The sequence below is a fragment of the Mya arenaria genome, chromosome 4 (genome assembly GCF_026914265.1).
Source record: "Mya arenaria isolate MELC-2E11 chromosome 4, ASM2691426v1".
Taxonomy (NCBI): Eukaryota; Metazoa; Mollusca; class Bivalvia; order Myida; family Myidae; genus Mya; species Mya arenaria.
In genome coordinates, this window is record NC_069125.1 from 26,268,690 (window position 1) to 26,288,464 (window position 19,775).

General features: G+C 34.5%; 1 protein-coding gene across 1 annotated transcript; it reads right to left on the bottom strand.

Annotated features, from left to right (window-relative positions):
• Nucleotides 1-3,715: 3,715 nt before the first annotated feature.
• On the bottom strand, nucleotides 3,716-13,347 carry LOC128231894 (tumor necrosis factor receptor superfamily member 5-like). Its single transcript, XM_052945148.1, has 6 exons — nucleotides 13,195-13,347; nucleotides 9,797-9,961; nucleotides 6,746-6,890; nucleotides 5,841-5,916; nucleotides 5,243-5,294; nucleotides 3,716-4,847 (listed from the first exon to the last, which is right to left on the bottom strand). Exons 1-5 carry the CDS (start codon nucleotides 13,220-13,222, stop codon nucleotides 5,250-5,252), a joined length of 459 nt encoding a protein of 152 aa, XP_052801108.1. The 5' UTR covers nucleotides 13,223-13,347; the 3' UTR covers nucleotides 3,716-4,847; nucleotides 5,243-5,249.
• Nucleotides 13,348-19,775: the final 6,428 nt, after the last annotated feature.

A 19,775-nucleotide genomic window follows, 5' to 3' on the forward strand; every position in this document is an offset into this window, starting at 1 on the left:
TACCCCGAGTTAACTATGTATGGTCAACAAATTTCAGAAACTAACTCGCACAAACATCTTGGTTTGAATATGCTGATACAGTGTGGGATAATTGTACAGACTACGAAAAAAATGAACTTCAAAAGATTCAAAATGAGGCCGGTAGAATCGTCTGTGGGGCTACAAAGCTAGTATCTATTTCCGTTCTTCACAAGGAACTGAGCTGGCCTACTCTTTCAGAAAGACGACTCAATCACAAACTATGTCTCTTCTATAAAATGGACAACGGCCTTGTACCTGAGTATTTATCATCCCTTACACCCCAAACTGTTGGTTCTCATAATTATCCACTACGCAATGCATCTAATACAAGAACGGTTATGTCACGTACTAGTTCTTACTTTTCCTCTTTCCTTCCTTCTTCTGTACGTGCATGGAATGAACTTTCTCGGGATGTGCGGGACAGCCCTTCTATTGCTTCTTTCAAGAGATCTATTTCAAATCAATCTTCAGTCTGCCCTCCATACTATTACAACGGTAGCCGTCGCTTGCAGGTACTCCACGCTCGACTGCGTACTAGTTGTAGTGCCCTTAACTATCACCTCTTTTGCAAAAACATAATAATTTCTGCTCTATGCGAATGTGGTGAAGTTGAAAGTAGCACTCACTTCTTCCTGCATTGTCCCTTGTATACGGATATTCGACAAACCTTAATTCGTGATATGTCTAGAATCACACGTGTTGACATTGATATCATTCTCAACGGTGATCCTACCCTTAACAACGAGAGCAACTCAAAAATCTTCAGTTTTGTTCATAGCTTCTTACAAAACTCGAAACGCTTCTGATTATGCTATATTCCCAGACTTGACCCTTTCTACCAAACGGTACAGGTACCCAACTATCATCAATCTAACTATCATCAAACTTACATATACTCTCGCTCTGTCTACTTTTTTTCATCCATCCATCTTTTTTTTGTTACCCAAATCATCATTTTTATACACTATTTCAAACGCTTTCTTTCGTTCTCTTAAGATAATATTCTGCATGTTTTCATTAACAACATATATACATGTAATTAAAATTGTCTAACCTTCTCATTACTCTGCATAACGTGTAACTTAATTCTCACGGAGAGAAACTTTATAAGCTATGCTTTCGTTTCAATCCGATTCAATATATTAATGCAAATACTTAAATTATATTTAACGTGTATTATATGTATATAGAGATATGTTGAATAAAATATGTTTAAACCAATTATTTACAATAGCCGTGTCTTAATATAGCCGTTCATAAGATTACAAACGTACAATATACAAGACACAAATATCTGTATTTAAAGTCGTGTATATGATAACAAAAAACATGAGCTACATGAATAACAAACAACATGACATATCAAAACATAACAATGGGCTTGTGACCTGGAAATAAAAGCATAAAAGCACACAGTTTAAAATAGTTACACATATTGGAACAAGTATTTACAAAAGTTATTCCTTATTATATACATGCATAGAGTTACAAAAAGTAAGACGGGTTAGAGCACTGAAAACAGTGATAACATCAACTAGTTTTCCGAGCTGTACGACCAGTGCACATGCGTATAGTTCAGCTAGTTAAAATATCATTGTAAAATGGTTAGTTCTTTCGAGAGTAAATCTTAAAGAATAATCGTATATATTTAAACAGCAAAATTTTAAGTAACACTACATACATGGGAATTACAGCATGGTACATTGTTGGTAAATATTTATGATTAAAAAAGCTTAATAGGAAAAATCTTTGGAATGTATTGCTAAGAGGAGGTATTATATTTATCATGTTATTTAAATACTACTAGATTTTGCTGCTATTATCAGAAACAGTAGCATATAAAAGGCATTGTTGCTCCAATGATTCGGTCAATCCCTACCTACAGGTAATGATTCAAATTTCTTTTTGTCCACTGTCCTGACAATATCAGCACCTGCCATTGTGTTAGAATGTTAATTGAAAATGCAAAAAAAGTTGTAACACGTAACACGAAATCAAAGTACATGCCGAAAAAATATGCCACATCTTGTCTAGTGGTTGTAAGCCATCCCACTGAAAACAGACCTTTTCCGTAGATAAAGGATAAACGATATTCAGTGAAACACTTTATAATTCTCAATTTCTGCCTATTTTTAAATTATAAAAGAGTCATTGCCTGGCTGGCCCCAAAACAAAGAGCTCAGCCTATATTTAGTTGTTCTTACTGATGATTCATCTATACAATTTTCATATTTCAGAATAAAATTACATACGAAACAAAAAATTATTTAAGAAGCAATTTGATGTATCAACAAGAGCTGTCGTAAGACAGCGCACTCGACTTCGCAACTTTGACTTAGAAGTGAATACAATAATGATGTAATATTACCAAGTTTGGTTTCTTTATGCCAAACCTAATTAAAATTATTCGATACGTAAGGTGATTTTGATGCTGCAAGTCATTTAAATAACTTGTTTTCCCTTTATGAAAATGTGTTTAAGAATATAAAAATGTGCCTTTCAAAAGAAATTAAAAAAATCAAGGGCCATAATTTGTATTTAGGGTTAAAATGGAGTTATGTTTCTTGTTGTAAGATGGTTGTAAATAATTTTGAATTTTATTAAGTGCATTGAATGAAAGGTATAGATTTTTTTTATTGTAATCCCAACTTGCCCTTAACTTTAACTTGCGTAAAACTTTAACCTAAGTCAATCAGGGGCCATAACTTGTATTAAAGATAATATGGAGTTTTGTAACCTCATTATGTGATGGTCCTGAACAACTGTGTGAACTTCACTGTGAATTATTAAGTCAATTGAGCGAAGGGTATAGAAGTTATTAATAAATATCCCAACCTGTCCTTAAACTTTAACCTAAGTTCCATAGTCCATCAGGGGCCATAATATGTGTAAAGAATAATATGGAGTTATCTAACCTCATCATGTGATGGCCCTGAACACCTGTGTGAAGTATTTAGTCAATTGAATGAAGGATATTGGACTTATAAGAGAAAACCCCAAAACTTTTAACCGGACGCCGATGCCGACGCTGGGGCGAGTAGTATAGCCCTCTTTATTCTTTAAATAGTCGAGCTAAAAAACTTTAGATTGAAGCATTTTTTCAATGCAATTTATACATCATAATATAACATTTCTACACAAAAATACATTGAAACATTTCCGTACTGCCAATATTTGACACAAAGGTTATAAGAGTCTATATACAAGGAGTACCAGCTACAGTCACTAATAACTAAGCACACATGAATCATTTACATGCATTAATATATCATCGTATCTTCCTAGATTTTTAATTGTATCCATATTTATAAGGAAAATATGTAATGCACCTCTCAACATTATTAACAACAAAGCAACAAAAAACTTGGAATATAGGAAAGGGTTTAGAGCCCCACTAGATAATGCTTTATACTAAATTTTTAAGCTCAATACCTGATGGTTATGGGGAAAATGTGTTTTTCTTTATCACTAGCCTTGCCCCCGGCCGGCCATGTTTTTTTATGAACCAACATAGCTTGAATGAATTTGATAAATGATGACCTAAGAAACATTTCTGTGCAATTAATTTTAAATCTTGCAGGTGGTTCTGCGAAAAATATTATCAAAGTTTTTTAAATATTCCAATACTAAGTCTCATGGTGAAAACTAGCCTCGCAATCTGTTACTTATGCTTTTGTCTTTAGTTTCGCCCCCCCCCCCCAGCCAGGAATTCCTCTCATTGTGCTTTACTATTGTACAAAGTTGAATTAAATTTCATCTATTAGTTTGCAAGTTATTTTACAAACGAGGAAAAGTAACAAAGGGCAATAACTCTGTGATAATTACTGTTTAATGAAAATAAAAATTAACTTCTTTAAAGAATATAAGCTACTGAAAAAAATGATCTTGATCAAAAGAGTCCTTTGCTTTACAACATAGGCTTAAGCATTACAATTAAAGAGTTTCAAGTGGAGGTTTCCGTTAGGGATGTGCTACCTTAAAATACACGATAGGATTATGGTGCTTGTGCAACTGCATCCCATCAGTAGTTCTGAAGTTATGCTCCGGACAAGAAAAAGTAACAAAGGGCATTAACTCTGTAATAAGCCATAATAAAGTTATAGTTCTTGTACTCTGCACTTCCTTTCGTTGTGCTTAACCATTTAATTGAATTCCATCAATTTGTGTTCAAGCTCCATATAGGAAAAGAAACAAGGGCAATAACTGTAATAAATTAAAATATAGTTATGGTTCTTGTACACTGCAATCCTCTCAAAACGTTCTATCTTCTATGAATTTTAATTAAGTTCCATCCAGTTGTTTTCAAGTAATCATCCGGACTAGGAAAAAAGCAACGGACCGACCCCCGACCACAGGGTGACTCCAATATACCCAGTTCAAACTTCGTTTGTCAGGGTATAACAAACATGAAGCGGAACAACACACAAGCTATTGCATTTACATATTTATCAGAATTACATAGTAGTAAAACAGTATTCTGAAGATAAGAGTTTATTTTCAAGATGTAAAAAGTGTAATTAAATAGTTAGTTTAATATTGTCTTTGAATGTCATAAGTCTTATATCACGGCTTTTCAGACAGTCACGGTTTATCCATGACGAAAAACAAAAGTTGACAAAATGATCATTCTGTGAGAGTGCAGCTTGTATGAGAATATATATGTAAAGACTCACATCAAGATTCGTGTTATATACATCAACATACAATAAACAATTTGCGAAAAAATCGCAAAAAAATGATTATATTAATCACAGAAATATAGAAAATTATCACAGATAAATTAATCCAACAGGATCATGAATTATTCAAACAATGTTAACTTATGGCTGGAATAAAGAACAGACAGAGAAATCATTATTAGTCATTACCGATAACACTTAAATTACATCAAACTGAAATCACATCATAGCACACAGCTCCGACATCAGTCAGACATGAATTTCAAAAAAAATAAACCAAAAACAGCGATATCTATAACAGTTTACAAAATGATTAATATGTAAAAAGTAATTACGGAATGGATAATTGAACATTGCTTAACAAAACATAGCACGAGTATTGTATATCAGAACGTAGTTTACAAATCATGGCAACATGTAATATATCATAGTTCAGATCCTTCTACCAGTAAAGTTTTTCCTGGAACAACCCATATCAATAAAATGATATTGTTTGTGCAATACGATTACATTTTTCATGCATTAACAGACTATTTGCTCACCCAAAACTTAAAAGGAAAGCCAAGGGGGATCTTCCACTGCTATCTTGATATGCTGAAATCGAAATAATTGAATTATAAATTTAGTGTCTATTGGAGTCCCAAAACTGTTAAGCCAATGAACATTATTGTAAATCAGTACATTTATATTATAGGAGTACAAGGTCTTCATATAATAAACACAGCTAACATTCTGTATGCACATATACTTTCAATAACAATGGTATCTTATCATAGATTCATGTCCTCCGTTCTATATTCTTGAATAATTATATGGGAAGTTTCTTGAATGTATGGGTACTTTTAAACCAGCATGTGCCCTGACTTTACAGAAACAGCACTACAAGCAGATGAGCATGTTTGTTTTTCCCAGTCAAGCAAAGCAAATGTATTAGTCAGATGCACAGTGTCTTGTCATTCATAAATATATTGTTATATATAACATGTGTACCAAGTTTGGTTTTAATATTTCTAACGATTTTCAAGTTATTGAAATTTAGGTCTTTTGCAATATGACTTAACTATGACACTGCTGCCACTAATGGTCACCAAGGTAGCTGCTATTAGAATACAATGGCTCGAACAGCTAAATATTACTCACTTTACTGCAGTCTTGTGTACCACCTTGCTGTAGTGGGTTGGTTTGTTCCTCGTCATCATGGTTTTCTTGACATCGTCTATATATCCAGCAGCACAGAAAAAAAGAATTCAAAACCTTTTCATCAAGTGTCCAATTTCATTTGTTAGTGACCAAATGTTTAAAAGCAAAGTAAATACAGAAGAATGTCCAGTTTAATTAAATATTTAGCAATTTACTTCAGCTTGATCGCAGTACCATCTTTCTGGCTAACATATATTTGAATAGTCCCCTACCTCAAACAATACTTATTTCCCTAATTAACTACTACTCCCCATATGCAAGAATGAACTCTGGTTTCTGGTTCACATTCTCATAATGTATCTACAAAACTGACGCAAATGATATGTTCAAACATTAGGCAACATACGAGACACAATGATTATACACAAATGTGTGGAACATAAAACGCCACCACCAATTGTCACCCACTGAAGAACGTTGTGTCTGTTAGCATATGTATTTATGCCTAATCCCAGGAACCAGTGTCTGTTATGGTCTTCAGAAAATGCCAGAAGCATGAACTGAGTAAGGTGACGGTCATGCATCATGCCTTATTTATTAAGAAAGATCTACTAGTCAAAGTTCAACTCTTTTGGACGAATTGTCACAAAATATTTTCGAAATCTGGAAGTATGAACATTTGAAATATTTTGACTTCTGGCAAGAGAAAATATAAAGTAAAGGACCACAAAATATTTCTGAGATCTGGAAGTCTCAGATGGAATAAATGATGGTTTTATTCTTAAATGAAAGAAAGTTGCTCAAATTATTTCCTTAATCTCACTTGGTAATGAAGTGAAATGGAAATGGTGCGTTATAATAGCAAGCTTAAAAGCATATTCATATATATGTGAGAAGCCAAGTACCTGCTACGCAACTTTTGAAGAACCTCATTGGTTCTTTCCCGACAGCAAAAGGCAATGATGATGAGAACAAGAAGTATTGCAACTGCATATATTACGCCACAGGCTGCTCCCACAATATTACCAACACTGCCATCCTCTACTTCATCTGAATTAAATCAAAGATATACTTATTATTGTATCCAGTACAATGAAAGTAAATATAATTGGTTTTAAAGCTGCATTTCAAAGATTGATCAAATTGATATTTTTTATTATATAATTTTTTTGGAATCAGGCACTTTTTATCGTAAATGACTGGAAACCAATAAAATAGGCTGACTAGATTTTAGATTGCAGATTGTCATTTTTGTGTTCGAAAATTTATTTTTTATGAGTTAAAGCATTACTAACGATATAAGAAAATTGAAATATTCAGCTGTTTTCGAACAAATGCGATCTGTTTTATTGTGAGTTGTCTTATATGACAGAATTGAAACCATTGGTGCCAATTAAGCTGATTCTGAGACAAAAATAATAAATACCAAAACTGGTGTACTCCTATTATGGAATATCTTTATTAAACAAATGGTTGAATATTTTCTTAAGTAAAATGTGCTGTACTTCTGACAACATCTTTAAAGGAACAACTTCCAGATCATCAACCAATACGTCTTGTTGCTGTGTTTTTGTTAAAGCATGGTCAGTAATATTTCATTATCCTTCTAAAACTGTTCTAGGGTACTCTTTCCAGATTTTTCAAATGAGTTTATAATGGCCTAATCTAACCATCTTTGATATGATATCAATGGAGATGAATATCGAGAGACGAAAATAGCAGTCATTTTTGTTTGAAACAAAATCATTGAATGTGAAGCTAAAACTGTTTGAAATCATTTTTGAGTATTCTCGCCAGCAAAACCTAGTTGCAAGTTCAAGCAGCTTAAAGTTTAGAACAAGAGCGCTGCAGAGCGAACCCTTAACGCTTGTCTGTTACTGAATCAAACCAGGGGAATTAATTAAACATTATCAAAGCCGAAGTTATGGACCTTAATATACGTGTGTGTTTATTATAGACTCAGCCTACGGCAATATTTGTACAAAGTCTTTATTATTATTTTTGAGTTATGGCCATAGTTAAAATTCAGCCGGATGAACATACATGTATGAGGACAAAGCCATCAAGGGTCTGACACAACGTAAACCCTTTTTGAAGAACAAGCAAACTTAAACGATCCTAATGTAAATACATATATCTATAACAACAAGAGATGTTTGTCAAACATTATGCCCCCCCTTGAGCGCCATGTTGTCAGGATTATATGGACAATTGAATGAAATATGCATGGATCGAAATGACAGCTGATTTGTCACTGACATTGGATGGCGTTGAGGCAGTTTTAAGATTATGACCATTCAAAGTGTGAGGATAGAGTGTGTTATGACCATGACCTTTGACTATATGGCCTCTAAATCCATAGGAGTCATCAGCTGGTCACCAAAAATCTAAATGTCAAATTTGAAGGCCATGGCATGATGGGTGAAGGTATTGACAAGTTATCACACAGACAAGCTCTTTTCATTCAAGGTCACTTGATCCTTGACCTTTGGCCCGATGACCCCTAAAATCATAAGGGTCATCTACAGGTCAGACACAACTCCAAGTCAAGTTTGAGGGCCAAGGGTGCAGGCATTGTCAAGTTATCACTCGATCAGTTTCGCATTTAAGTTCACTGTGAACTTGACCACCCAATGACTCCTAAAATCAATAAGGGTCATCAACTGGTCAGGCCCAACTTTTATGTCAAGTTTGATGATCATAAGTTCAGGCATTGTTGAGATATCACTGGGAAAAGATTAAGGTTAACCTTTTTGCATTAAAGGTTACTGTGACCTTGACCTTGGCCCAAGACATCGAAAGTCAAGAGGGGTCATCTACTGGTCAGGCCCAACCTTCATGTTATGTTTGATGACCATATGTCCAGGAATTGTCATGTTTGCTTTCAAGGTCACTGTGACCTTGACCTTTGACCATAAATTCAACAAGGGTCATCTTCTGGTCAGGCCCAACCTCCAAGTCAAGTTTGAGGGCCATGGGTGCAGGCATTGTTGAGTTATCACTCGGAAAACCTTTTATCATTCAAGGTCACTGTGACCTTTTACCTTTAGCCCAATGACCCCTAAAATCAATAGGGGCCATCTACTGGTCAGGCCCAACCTTCAAGTCAAGTTTGAGGGCCATGGATTCAGGCATTGACGAGGTATCACTCGGTGACCTTGACCTTTGGCCCGATGATCCCCCAAAACAATAGGGGTCATCCATTGGTCAGGCCAAACCTCCAAGTCAAGTTTGAGGGCCATGGCTGCCGGCATTGTTGAGTCATGACTTGGACAACCTTTTATCATTCAAGGTCACTGTGACCTTGACCTTTGGCCCAATGACCCCTAAAATCAATAGGGGCCATCTACTGGTCAGGCCCAACCTCCAAGTCAAGTTTGAGGGCCATAGGTGCAGGCATTGTCGAGTTATCACTCTGACAAGCTTTTACCATTCAAGGTCACCGTGACATTGACCTTTGGCCCGATGACCCCCAAAAACAATAGGGGTCATCTATTGGTGAGGTCCAACCTCCAAGTCAAGTTTGAGGGCCATGGGTGCAGGCATTGTCGAGTTATCACACAGACAACCTTTAACCATTCAAGGTCACTGTGACCTTGACCTTTGGCCCGATGACCCCCCAAAACAATAGGGGTCATCTACTGGTCAGGCCCAACTTTGATATCATGTTTGATGACCATAGGTCTAGGCATTGTTGTGTTATCACTCGGACAGGCTTTAAAATTATTTTTCCATCAAAAGGTCACTGTGACCTTGACCTTTGACCATGTGAGCCCTAATATCAATGAGGTCATCTACTGGTCAGGCCCAACCTTCATGTCAAGTTTCCTGACCATATGTCCAGGACTTGTTGAGTTATCACTGGGACAAGCTTTGGTCTACGACGGACCAACCGACGGACCGACATGTGCAAAGCAATATACCCCTCTTCTTCGAAAGGGGGCATAATAAATCACCTTTTGGAATGCAGACAGTGTCCACAGTTTCGGTACATGGAGTTTTCTGCACCCACCCCTCCTGACAAAGTGAACAGTTCTGGCATGGCATCACCTCAGAACTGATGTTGGAGAAGGTCTTCCTGTTAACACATCTCTCGCATGTTGTATCTTTGTGACTGTTCGCTGTAAGTAGGGACATTAAGTATAACTTAGTTCTTTTTTATCATACAATATAAAGAACATGTCTAATTTAAGTAATTTTGCAATATTGCTTTCGTAATTATGGACTTGAGTTTCCATTCAGTCACGACATTGCTTACCGTTACACTATATACTAAAATCATGGATACAAAAACAGATTTATATCATCATTGCATCATCATTACTAAACATGGCAACATTGGCTGAAATTATATTTAAATGAACTTGAAATAAATGTGGCTAATAAATAGAATTAATATATCAGCTTTCCCAATTTTCATGTTTATTTCTGCAACTTGAGATATTTAGTGGTCAACATTTTCTGTTGTCCCATGAGAAAGCAGTATTTCAAAAGTTTTCAAATACATTTATTTAAAAAAAATCAGCAGACAGCCATTATTGATTTAAATTAGGTAAAACAATACCAATAAACAATGGCTGACCCATTTAGAAGTTTACACAAGAAAATGTGGCCAGTCCACTAAAAAGTTAAACGTACTTGCGTCCCATCAAACCTTTCATTTCTGTAAGAGCATAATAACAACCTTTATTCATTACTTAAAGTATTCAGTGTAATCAATGTCTGAATCGATGGTCAACATAAACCCTGCCAATTAAAACCTGCCAATGCTTATCGCAAACGTTGAGATGAAGTTTTTTTAAGTTTCAAAATAATTGCGGGATATATAGCGGTAACTTTGTAATGTACTGCAAAGAAGGCCAGACGTTGCATACTGTTTGACTAGTGTGGTACCCATTTTGACATCTACACCCTACCGAATACATCGGGATAGTACTTAACAAATTATAGTAATTTAACAATAGTATTGCATACCTGTCAAGTTTCACGGTTTAGTCGGGATTCTCACTATTTTGGCAATGAAATCACGATGTCACGCTGACTATGTACTATCCACTAAAGAAACCGATTATCGATAGTACAATTGTTTTTTTTTAATACCAGATAGTACCTAAATTGTAGTTTTATTTATATACAGTATTAAACTCTTAATCATTATATGCATATATATGTGTTATGTCTATGATTGAAGTTATTAAGTGTTGTTGTATAACAAATGGTTCATTTTCTTGCTCATTGTGGCTTTCATCAGCCATTTTGTTGAAGATAACATCTGAAAACTTACTACTTATTAATTTTATTTTTTTGATGACCGATTATAACCAAATACAATCGATTGTTGCCGAGTTCAGGCCCAAACAATCGATTTTCGATTATAATCGATCATTGGAACAACACTAGCAATAATAAATTATTACTCTGTAATAAGTTAAAATAGAGTTATAGTTCTTGTGCACAGCACTTTCAGTATTTGTGTTTTTTTACCAATGTATGAAGTATCAAAATTTCATCCAGTAGTTATTATACAGACAAAAGTCTGACAACAAAAAGCACAACAAATGGCATAAATTCAGTAATTTGCTAAATCACAGTTATGGTGCTTGTACACAGACATTCCTTTCTTTGAGCTTTACCATTGTATGAAGTTTAATTAATTCCATTCAGTAGTTTTCTAGTTATGTTCCAGACAAGAAAAAAGTTACAAAGAGCAATTATAATTGGGCAACACGTAATTAAAACTGCACTCTCACGGATTGACCGTCTTCACAACTTGTTTTGTCTTGGAATGAACAATGCTTTGCATAAACATCTGGAAACCAGTACAAGACTGGTTACAAAATATAAAATCACAGTTTTTAATATTTACGTTTGAAAATTTTGTGGCCAAAGTGTTACTAACTCTTTAAGAAAAATGAGTTTTTCGGCATAAAACATCAACTTTCGAAAGGAAATATGAAAAACTGTGGTCTGATTCTTTGTCAACAGCCTTATATTTCTGGTTCTCAGACATCTATATATATGCAAAAATTGGCTCATTTTAAGACAAAATATAGGTGTCAAAACGGTTCATCTGTAAGAGTGCAGCTTTAACAGATACCGCCTTGATATGAACATCTTGCATATACATGCACGCTACTGGAAACGCCATTAAATTTTATTTCACTTGCACTTTGAAGCCACTTGCACATGTAGAGAGAACGGTTCACATTCATTTTGTTTTCTCTTTCGAAATACACAAATTATTTTTTGTGGATCATGATCTATGTTATTTTAAGCAATTGCTATAAAGAAGTCATTGGTTGCTTAGAAAAGCATTGATTGCTAAGGTAGTCACTGGTTGATTTGGATGCAAATAGTTACTAACCGCTACATACCAAATATCAGTTGTCAGGGCCATGCAGTTTCCGAGAAGATTTTAAAGATTTATATATATATAAATATACAGAAAACCTAGAAACCGGGGGGCGTGGCCAGCTTCGACAAAATGGCAATATTTGAACATTATTTGAACAATTTTGGTGAAAGGTAACTACATGAGGCTACATACCCAAACTAATGGTCTTCATGACATGCAGATTCAGAGAAAAGTTTTCTAAATTTTACCATATATGTAAGTATATAGAAAACCTGGGACCCCAACAGGGCTGGTCAGCATTGACCCAAGGAATACTATTTTCACAACCTTTGTAATGGGCTGCTTCTTGAGACTTATAACATACCAGATATTAAGGTCATGGATTTGCAGTTTCAGAGAAACAGTCTTGGTTTTAAGAACCACTACATGAGACAGTATATACAAAATATCAAAGGTCTATGCCATGCAATTTCAGAGAAGATTTTCAAAGATATTACAGTACTTTATAAATATAAATACATAGAAAACCTGAGACCACTGGGCAATAATTTGAGCAAGCTCGTTTAGGACCACTACATGATGCTGTATTCCAAATATCAAGGGAATAGGCCTTATGGTTTCAGACAAGAAGATTTTTAAAAAAGATAAATGATAATGCCGGACGATGGACATAGGGCGATTACAATAGCTCACCTTGAACACGTCGTGCTCAGGTGAGCTAAAATAACAGTGGTCTGATGCTATCTGTTTGTATCAGTACGAATACAAATTTAAAGGCAGTTCCGTTACTACGATCACTTTACAAGAAAAGCTGCTTTGACATAAATGAAGATGGCTGCTTAACATGTGTAGAGTCAATTAAACTCCTAACTTTGTTCCATGGTCGACTTATCCTGCAGTTTTTTTTCTTATGTTACATGCATTTAGGAGCAACCCTTTTATGTATACATGTAAAAATATATCTGTACCTATGATTTGAGTTAATGCAAAGCAACATACCCAATTTTTTCACGCCATATCCGGGCATACACGGCGACACTTCTCCACAGTCTCCCACCTGTCCTTCTTCTCTGTAGTACCCCGGTTTACATTCACATTTCGTGTCGTGAAATCGCGAACACGCCTCCACCAAAATTTCACCTGATGGTTGATCATTTCCTTTACATTCAGTGCACCTTTCACAGTAAAATGCTCGATTATAGTCCGTTTTATACCTTCCATCAGGACATTCCTGACATCCTGTCTGGCCACCGTCTGGACTACAATTCTTAATCCAGTAAGTGCCAGCCGGACACAGTTTACAAAAGATGGTTTTACCGTATGTTTCTATTGGATAATGAGTGTCATTTAACTGTGATAGCACTCCTGTTGTAGATACAGCCAGCAATAACACACAACAAGCCACTAAACATCTTACATTCCATTTTGGTAAAGTACAGTTCCTGAAAAATAGAACGCATATCCTTAATTAAAATGATACACTGACAAAACTAATTGACATCAAATTATTTAATGTCTATGCTTATTATATGGATACAGCACACATCTCATCTTGGTTATGAAATATTCCTGAAATACATAACACATATTTTTAAATGAAAATGATACTTTTACAAAACTGATCTAGCATTGTCAGACTAAATCTGTGTCAATTTGTTTTCAACACCCTTACTTTGCTCTTCAGAATTATCATCAATCAATGTTGTATGCTTGTTTACCAGATTTTTCAATTTTATAGTTTTGAATTTGACTTTTTTACAAAGTAGATGCGGTTTGTTATGTAAAATGGCCAAAACCATCAGCAGAACCTGAGCTTTAAATTATGAAAAAGAAATATAATGTTACAAAGTCAGAATTCATTACATTTTATGTTTAATTCAGTTCTATTTGATGTAAGGGATAAAACAAGCAAATCTACATTTATTGAAGGTTATTCAGTTAGTTCAAGAATCTAGTACTTCTAGTTTAATTTGAGCATAGTGTGATCAATCGGGACACCTCGGCCAGTTTCCAATAGAATTGTCCTAGGAAATAATACGGAATAATAGAAAATATCATGGCCGACTAACAAGATGTTCAATCAACAAAGATAATGTTAGACCAAAAACAGAATGGGGGGGGGGGGCTAACTATTACCACTTATTTGTGTGTAAGTGTTATTTTTATACTTGAAATATTTCATTGAAATATAAAACTGGTGAAACAAGAGCTGTCATAAGTCCGCACACTCGACAACGCCGCTTTGTCTTAGAAATGAAAACAATAATGATGTAATATGTGCCTGTCAAAAGCAATAACACAATCAAATTAAAATGTAAACAAGAACTGCGATGTGACAAAACCAGATCTTTAATGATTGGCAGAAGAGACTAAGTTTCAACTGCTTTCTTCTATTTTTTTGTAACAGTGACCTTGATCCTAGGGGCCCGAACACAATCCCATGGGAGTCCTCCATAAACTCTTCCTACATATCAAGCATGGTCACAGTATGTCAACCATAACTAAAGTTATTCAATACCAAACGGTAATCTATTTTTAGTAACAGTGACCTTGACCCTAGGGGGCCAAAAGGCAGTCAAATGAAAGGTCTCCATACACTTGTCCTATATACCAAGTTTGGTCACACTATGTCGACCCTTACTTAAGTTATTCAGTACCAACCATTTTTCTATTTTTAGCAACAGTGACCTTGACCTTGACCATAACTCTCGGGGCCCAAAACATAATCTTTTGCAAGGCCTCTATTAACTCTTCATATAAACCAAGCTTGGTCGCAATATGTCAACCCTTACTTAAGCTATTCAATACCAACCATTTTTCTATTAAAAGTAACTTTGACTTTGACTTTGATCCTAGGACCCTCAAACGCAATCCCATGAAAGGTCTCCATAAACTCCTCATATACACCAAGTTTGGTCACTATATTTCAAACCTAGCTAAAATAATTCGATTTATAGGGTGACTTTGACGCTGCCCTCCCACTACTCACTAGCCCGCCCAAACAATGACGCAAGTCATTCTCATAAGGCCAAAAAAAAAAATATGTCTGGTTCAGGAAACGTTGTCCCAAAAAATTAGGAGGGTAGGCATTTTTTCCATTTTTTTTTTTTTTTTTTTTTTGGACGTATGTTGTCTATGTGTAGACGATGCACAGAGCAACTTTTTTATTGTTCTAGGTCCACCATTGAACAAGGAAATTTTAGAAATTGGGAGAAGTAATGTCAGCCTGTTGCAGTCAGAAAAATTCAATAAGAGTTTGAAGTGTTGCGATCATCACCAGAATCATGTCTCAGAGTGAAGATTACAAAAGCATGATGTCGAATTGTGTTCTATTTTGCAATCTGGTTTTCATGCACAGGTCTGAAAAAAATATTACTGAAGATACAACACTTGCAGATGAAAGCCAAATAAGACAAGTGCAAGATGCTGCAAGGAATGTTGTTCAGGAGAATCACAAGTTGAAAAGAGAAATAGAACATGTTGAAGATTCAAATGAAAACCTTTCTTTTCAAATTGAACATTATGGAAAAAAACTTGACATTCAGATGAAATGGTTAGATATGATGAATGATCGCTACGGTGAAGCCATGAAGTATAAAAGAGAATCTCACAGCTTGCAACATTAACTAGAGTTATGGCAACAGAAATTTCAACACATATCAGATCAGCTAGATAAAACAACTAATGAATTTCAATGTTATGTGAAAAGGTTAAGAAAAATTCCACAAGAAATCTGAACCAAAAATTAAAACGCAGAGAGAAAGCCATATAAAAGAAAGAAAATGAGGTTAACGAAATAAAAACAGAGCTGGAACAACTCAAACTGGAAAAGAGTGATGTAAAAGAAAAAAATGAATCACTGCAATCTGAAGTAAATACACTGAAAATGACAGAAAATCATTGTTAGTGAAGATTTGTAGGGTCAAAAAATCTAGAAATTTTGAAATGGAAACAAATCATGATAAAATTTAGACAATTAGACATGAAATCTTAGAAAAGGAAAATCAAACTGCTAAACTCGAAGAGATTAATGAAGTTTTGAATGATATTGAAATAATGAGCTTTTATAATGGCCAGTACACATCAGAAGTCCATCAAACAAATATGACTTTAGTCAATGAATTTGGTGTCAGCCAGAAAAATGGTGTATTAAATGAAAACAGTTGTGCAAAGTTTGACAGGGACGACACTCAGTAGGCTTCCTAGTATGGGTGTCCTATCACGTCTCAGAATTGAAGCAAAACGCGTGGCACAGATTCAGGTTGCAGAGGCTATGGTGAATGCAGGTGGCGATGCTTCAACAGTCAAGGGAAATTGCTTACATCAAGATGCTACATCAAAGTTCCATTGTCATTTCCAATCTTTCCAGATTACAACATCAGATAATATAACATACAGCCAAGGTTTGTCAGAAATTGCTGGAGGAGACTCAAAAACATTGTTTGAAACATTTCAAGAAAATTAGTTTGAACTATCAAATGCACTCAAACATGATCAAAATGACATTGCACATTTAGTTAGTACTATTGTTGCAACAATGTCTGACCAATGTGCCATCAATCCAATATTCAATAAACAACTACAAGAATTGAGAGAGTCTTTGATGCCTGACATTGTTGAAAATTGGGACACATACTCATATGATACGAAAGCAGAATTGTGCAAATTGTCGAATTATTTTTGTACAATGCATGTGTTTGTAAAAGAGGTTGACAAATGTTTGAATGTCTTTGAAAAAAGTGTGTGCATGGGAAGCAACCCATTTTCTTTGGTGTGGTCTGAAAGTGGAGTGGCCAGGCTGGTCAAATACCGATTACAGGTTTAATACAAATAATACGAACGCGACTGAACTGAAGCATATTGACGAATGGACAAAGGAACAAACCAATCCAATACTAACCATTATAAACTGTAAATAATATTTAAATGGTTAATTGTTTAACTTTACCGCGTAAAGTCTCGTTTTACTTAAAGTCTCGTCAGACTTTTCAACCCCAAGACTTTTCAACCCCTTTGTGATTTGTGAAATCAAAGACTTTTCAACCCCTTTGTCATTTCAACCCCTAAAAGTGCTCAGACTTTTCACCCCCCCTCAAAACAAAGACTTTTCAACCCCTAATAAACGAAGACTTTTCAACCCCTTAAATTCTCACCTTTTTATATACTACCTACAACAATAAGCAATTTTTTTTTAAATTTATTTTAAAAATCAAGAATATAATTAGAATAAAAATGCAACAAACAGTTCAAATAAAATACATAACAAATATGAAATACATATAAAATATACATAAGAACACATGCTCATACAATATTTCATAAAATATTACATGGAAATAAATATAAAAAAGAATGACGGTTCATTTAAAGCTGTTTAGTCGCCTAGCAATAAATCTATCTCCCTAAGGAAATTCTCACACATTACTGTATATCATGTGCATGGTACTGCTCCCACAATAATTGAAACAGAATATATATTTCTTTCTTTTAGTTTGTCCAAAATACATATATTGTTAACTGTTCTTCTTTCCATAGCTAAGTATCACTAAAATACCGTAATGTGAATTTTTATTTGCTGAAAATTATTTATTATGACATTAAATTAGATAAAGCAGATAAATATTCATAAAATAATGGTAATGTAGTCGATAAAAAACCTAAACCATACATGTGATAACGTCCCGGACGTCCGGGATTGTCCCGGAAATCGTATCTCTGTCACGGAGGGTGCATGTTTGTCCCGGAAAGTCATAAAAAAAAAAACGAAAAAAAAATAATCTCGGAATCGGAATCGATTATCTTAATTTTACCAATGTAAGTAGCGATGCCAAGTCGATTGGAGTAGTCTCCCTTTATGAATCTCATGAATATTAATTTTTCACGGAAGGCGACCCAATATTGGTACCGATTTTATACACCCTTAAAAACACCTATATCAACATTTGCGGAGAACCATGTGGCTATTTATAGTTAATTAGATGATGAAATATTCTGGAAATCAGTCAAAGTTCACTGAAAACGTGGTTTTTCTTAAAGAAAAACGAAAGTGAAAATTTGATTAAACGTTTTTTTCATGTTTTAAGGCAAGTACAAAGGATTATTTGGTTTGTTTTTAAGCATGGGAGGGGTCTCTCATAGTTTTTTATCACTTTTGATACGAAAACACATGGACTATGAACGTTCTTAGACCATTTATAGACTTTGCCAAAATGTAAACAAAATTCCAAAATGGCTGCCGCGAAATGAAACTACAGTTTTCACCTAGTCAGATGTTTTATGATTAATGCATGAAACAGTTGCTGACAGCTTCAAACTGCAAGTACACCTTGTGTAAATAGGTGTAAACATTAAGAATGAATACATTTTATGTCTATTCTTTAAATAATTGTAAAATAAACAATGTTTTTTTCACAAAGTTTGTGTTCGTCCCCAGTTTCGTACCGTTTCGTTCTCAAATATGTTTACAGTGTGTAATCAAGACGTGTTTATATAAAATAAAGCCCGAGAAATATGCCAGATTTAGGTTACATCAGTAGTTTTCTAACTGAAACGTTGTTTTTGTGTAATAAGAAAAGATAAGATAAATTTTATTCCAATCATGGGTCATGTTATATGACATATAAATTACATATTACATAATGTAGAAAATAAATTGAAACAGTAAGGCATATTAATTGAATGCAAATAAGGCTTCATTTTGAATTTTTTAAAACACAAATAACATAAGCTTATATGGAAAATTAATAAGCATGTTTCCCATTTCTTTTTTTATGCCTTAAAGTAATGTAAATGTACTATTTAAATACAGAGTTGATGTTTATATGTGATTATAACTTACAAATGGGAATCATGTTTAAAATCAATCACAAATTAGTATTTATAAACCATTTAACAGGAGACAACAGCAAAAAGAAGGAATTCACTCATAAATTGACCATCATTATTAAATATAATATAATATTAATATAATAATTGGTTTCATCAATATCACATTATTAAATAGCAGTGTAATAAATAAAAACTGTACCGGTAATTGCAATTAATGTACAACTCGTTTCAGTTTGTAACGAAACTGTTTACTTATTTTAGTTTGTTTATTTGCTGTGTTTTATTCAGTTATTATGTTTGCATGTAGTAAAAAAGCCTTTTGAGCAGTTCTACATGCCTTACAATGAAAATAAAAACTTGGGTCAGGATTTCGTGACTTTTCAGTTAGTGCATTTTAATGGCGGTGAAGGGTGGGTGCATACAAATGGCTATATCTTCACTTATTAATGAGATATTTCAATAATTCTTACATTTTTATACTCACAAAATATGTATATTAACAGAAATGTAAGGTTTTTGCACGTCAAATTATTTGAAAAAAGTCATGTTGCAATGCTAATGTAAGTCAGCTATTTTGCATGTCCGGGACACTGGTCGTAAAACACAGGACATGTTGACACTAATCCGTTAATTGGTACGTGTGTTGTCGAGGTCATCGTCAATCACCCGATAATTGATCTATCGGCCTATTGTTGTGCTTAACGAGTGCTTAACGAGTGGGGGAGGGTTCTTGTATACAAATTCATTGTTTT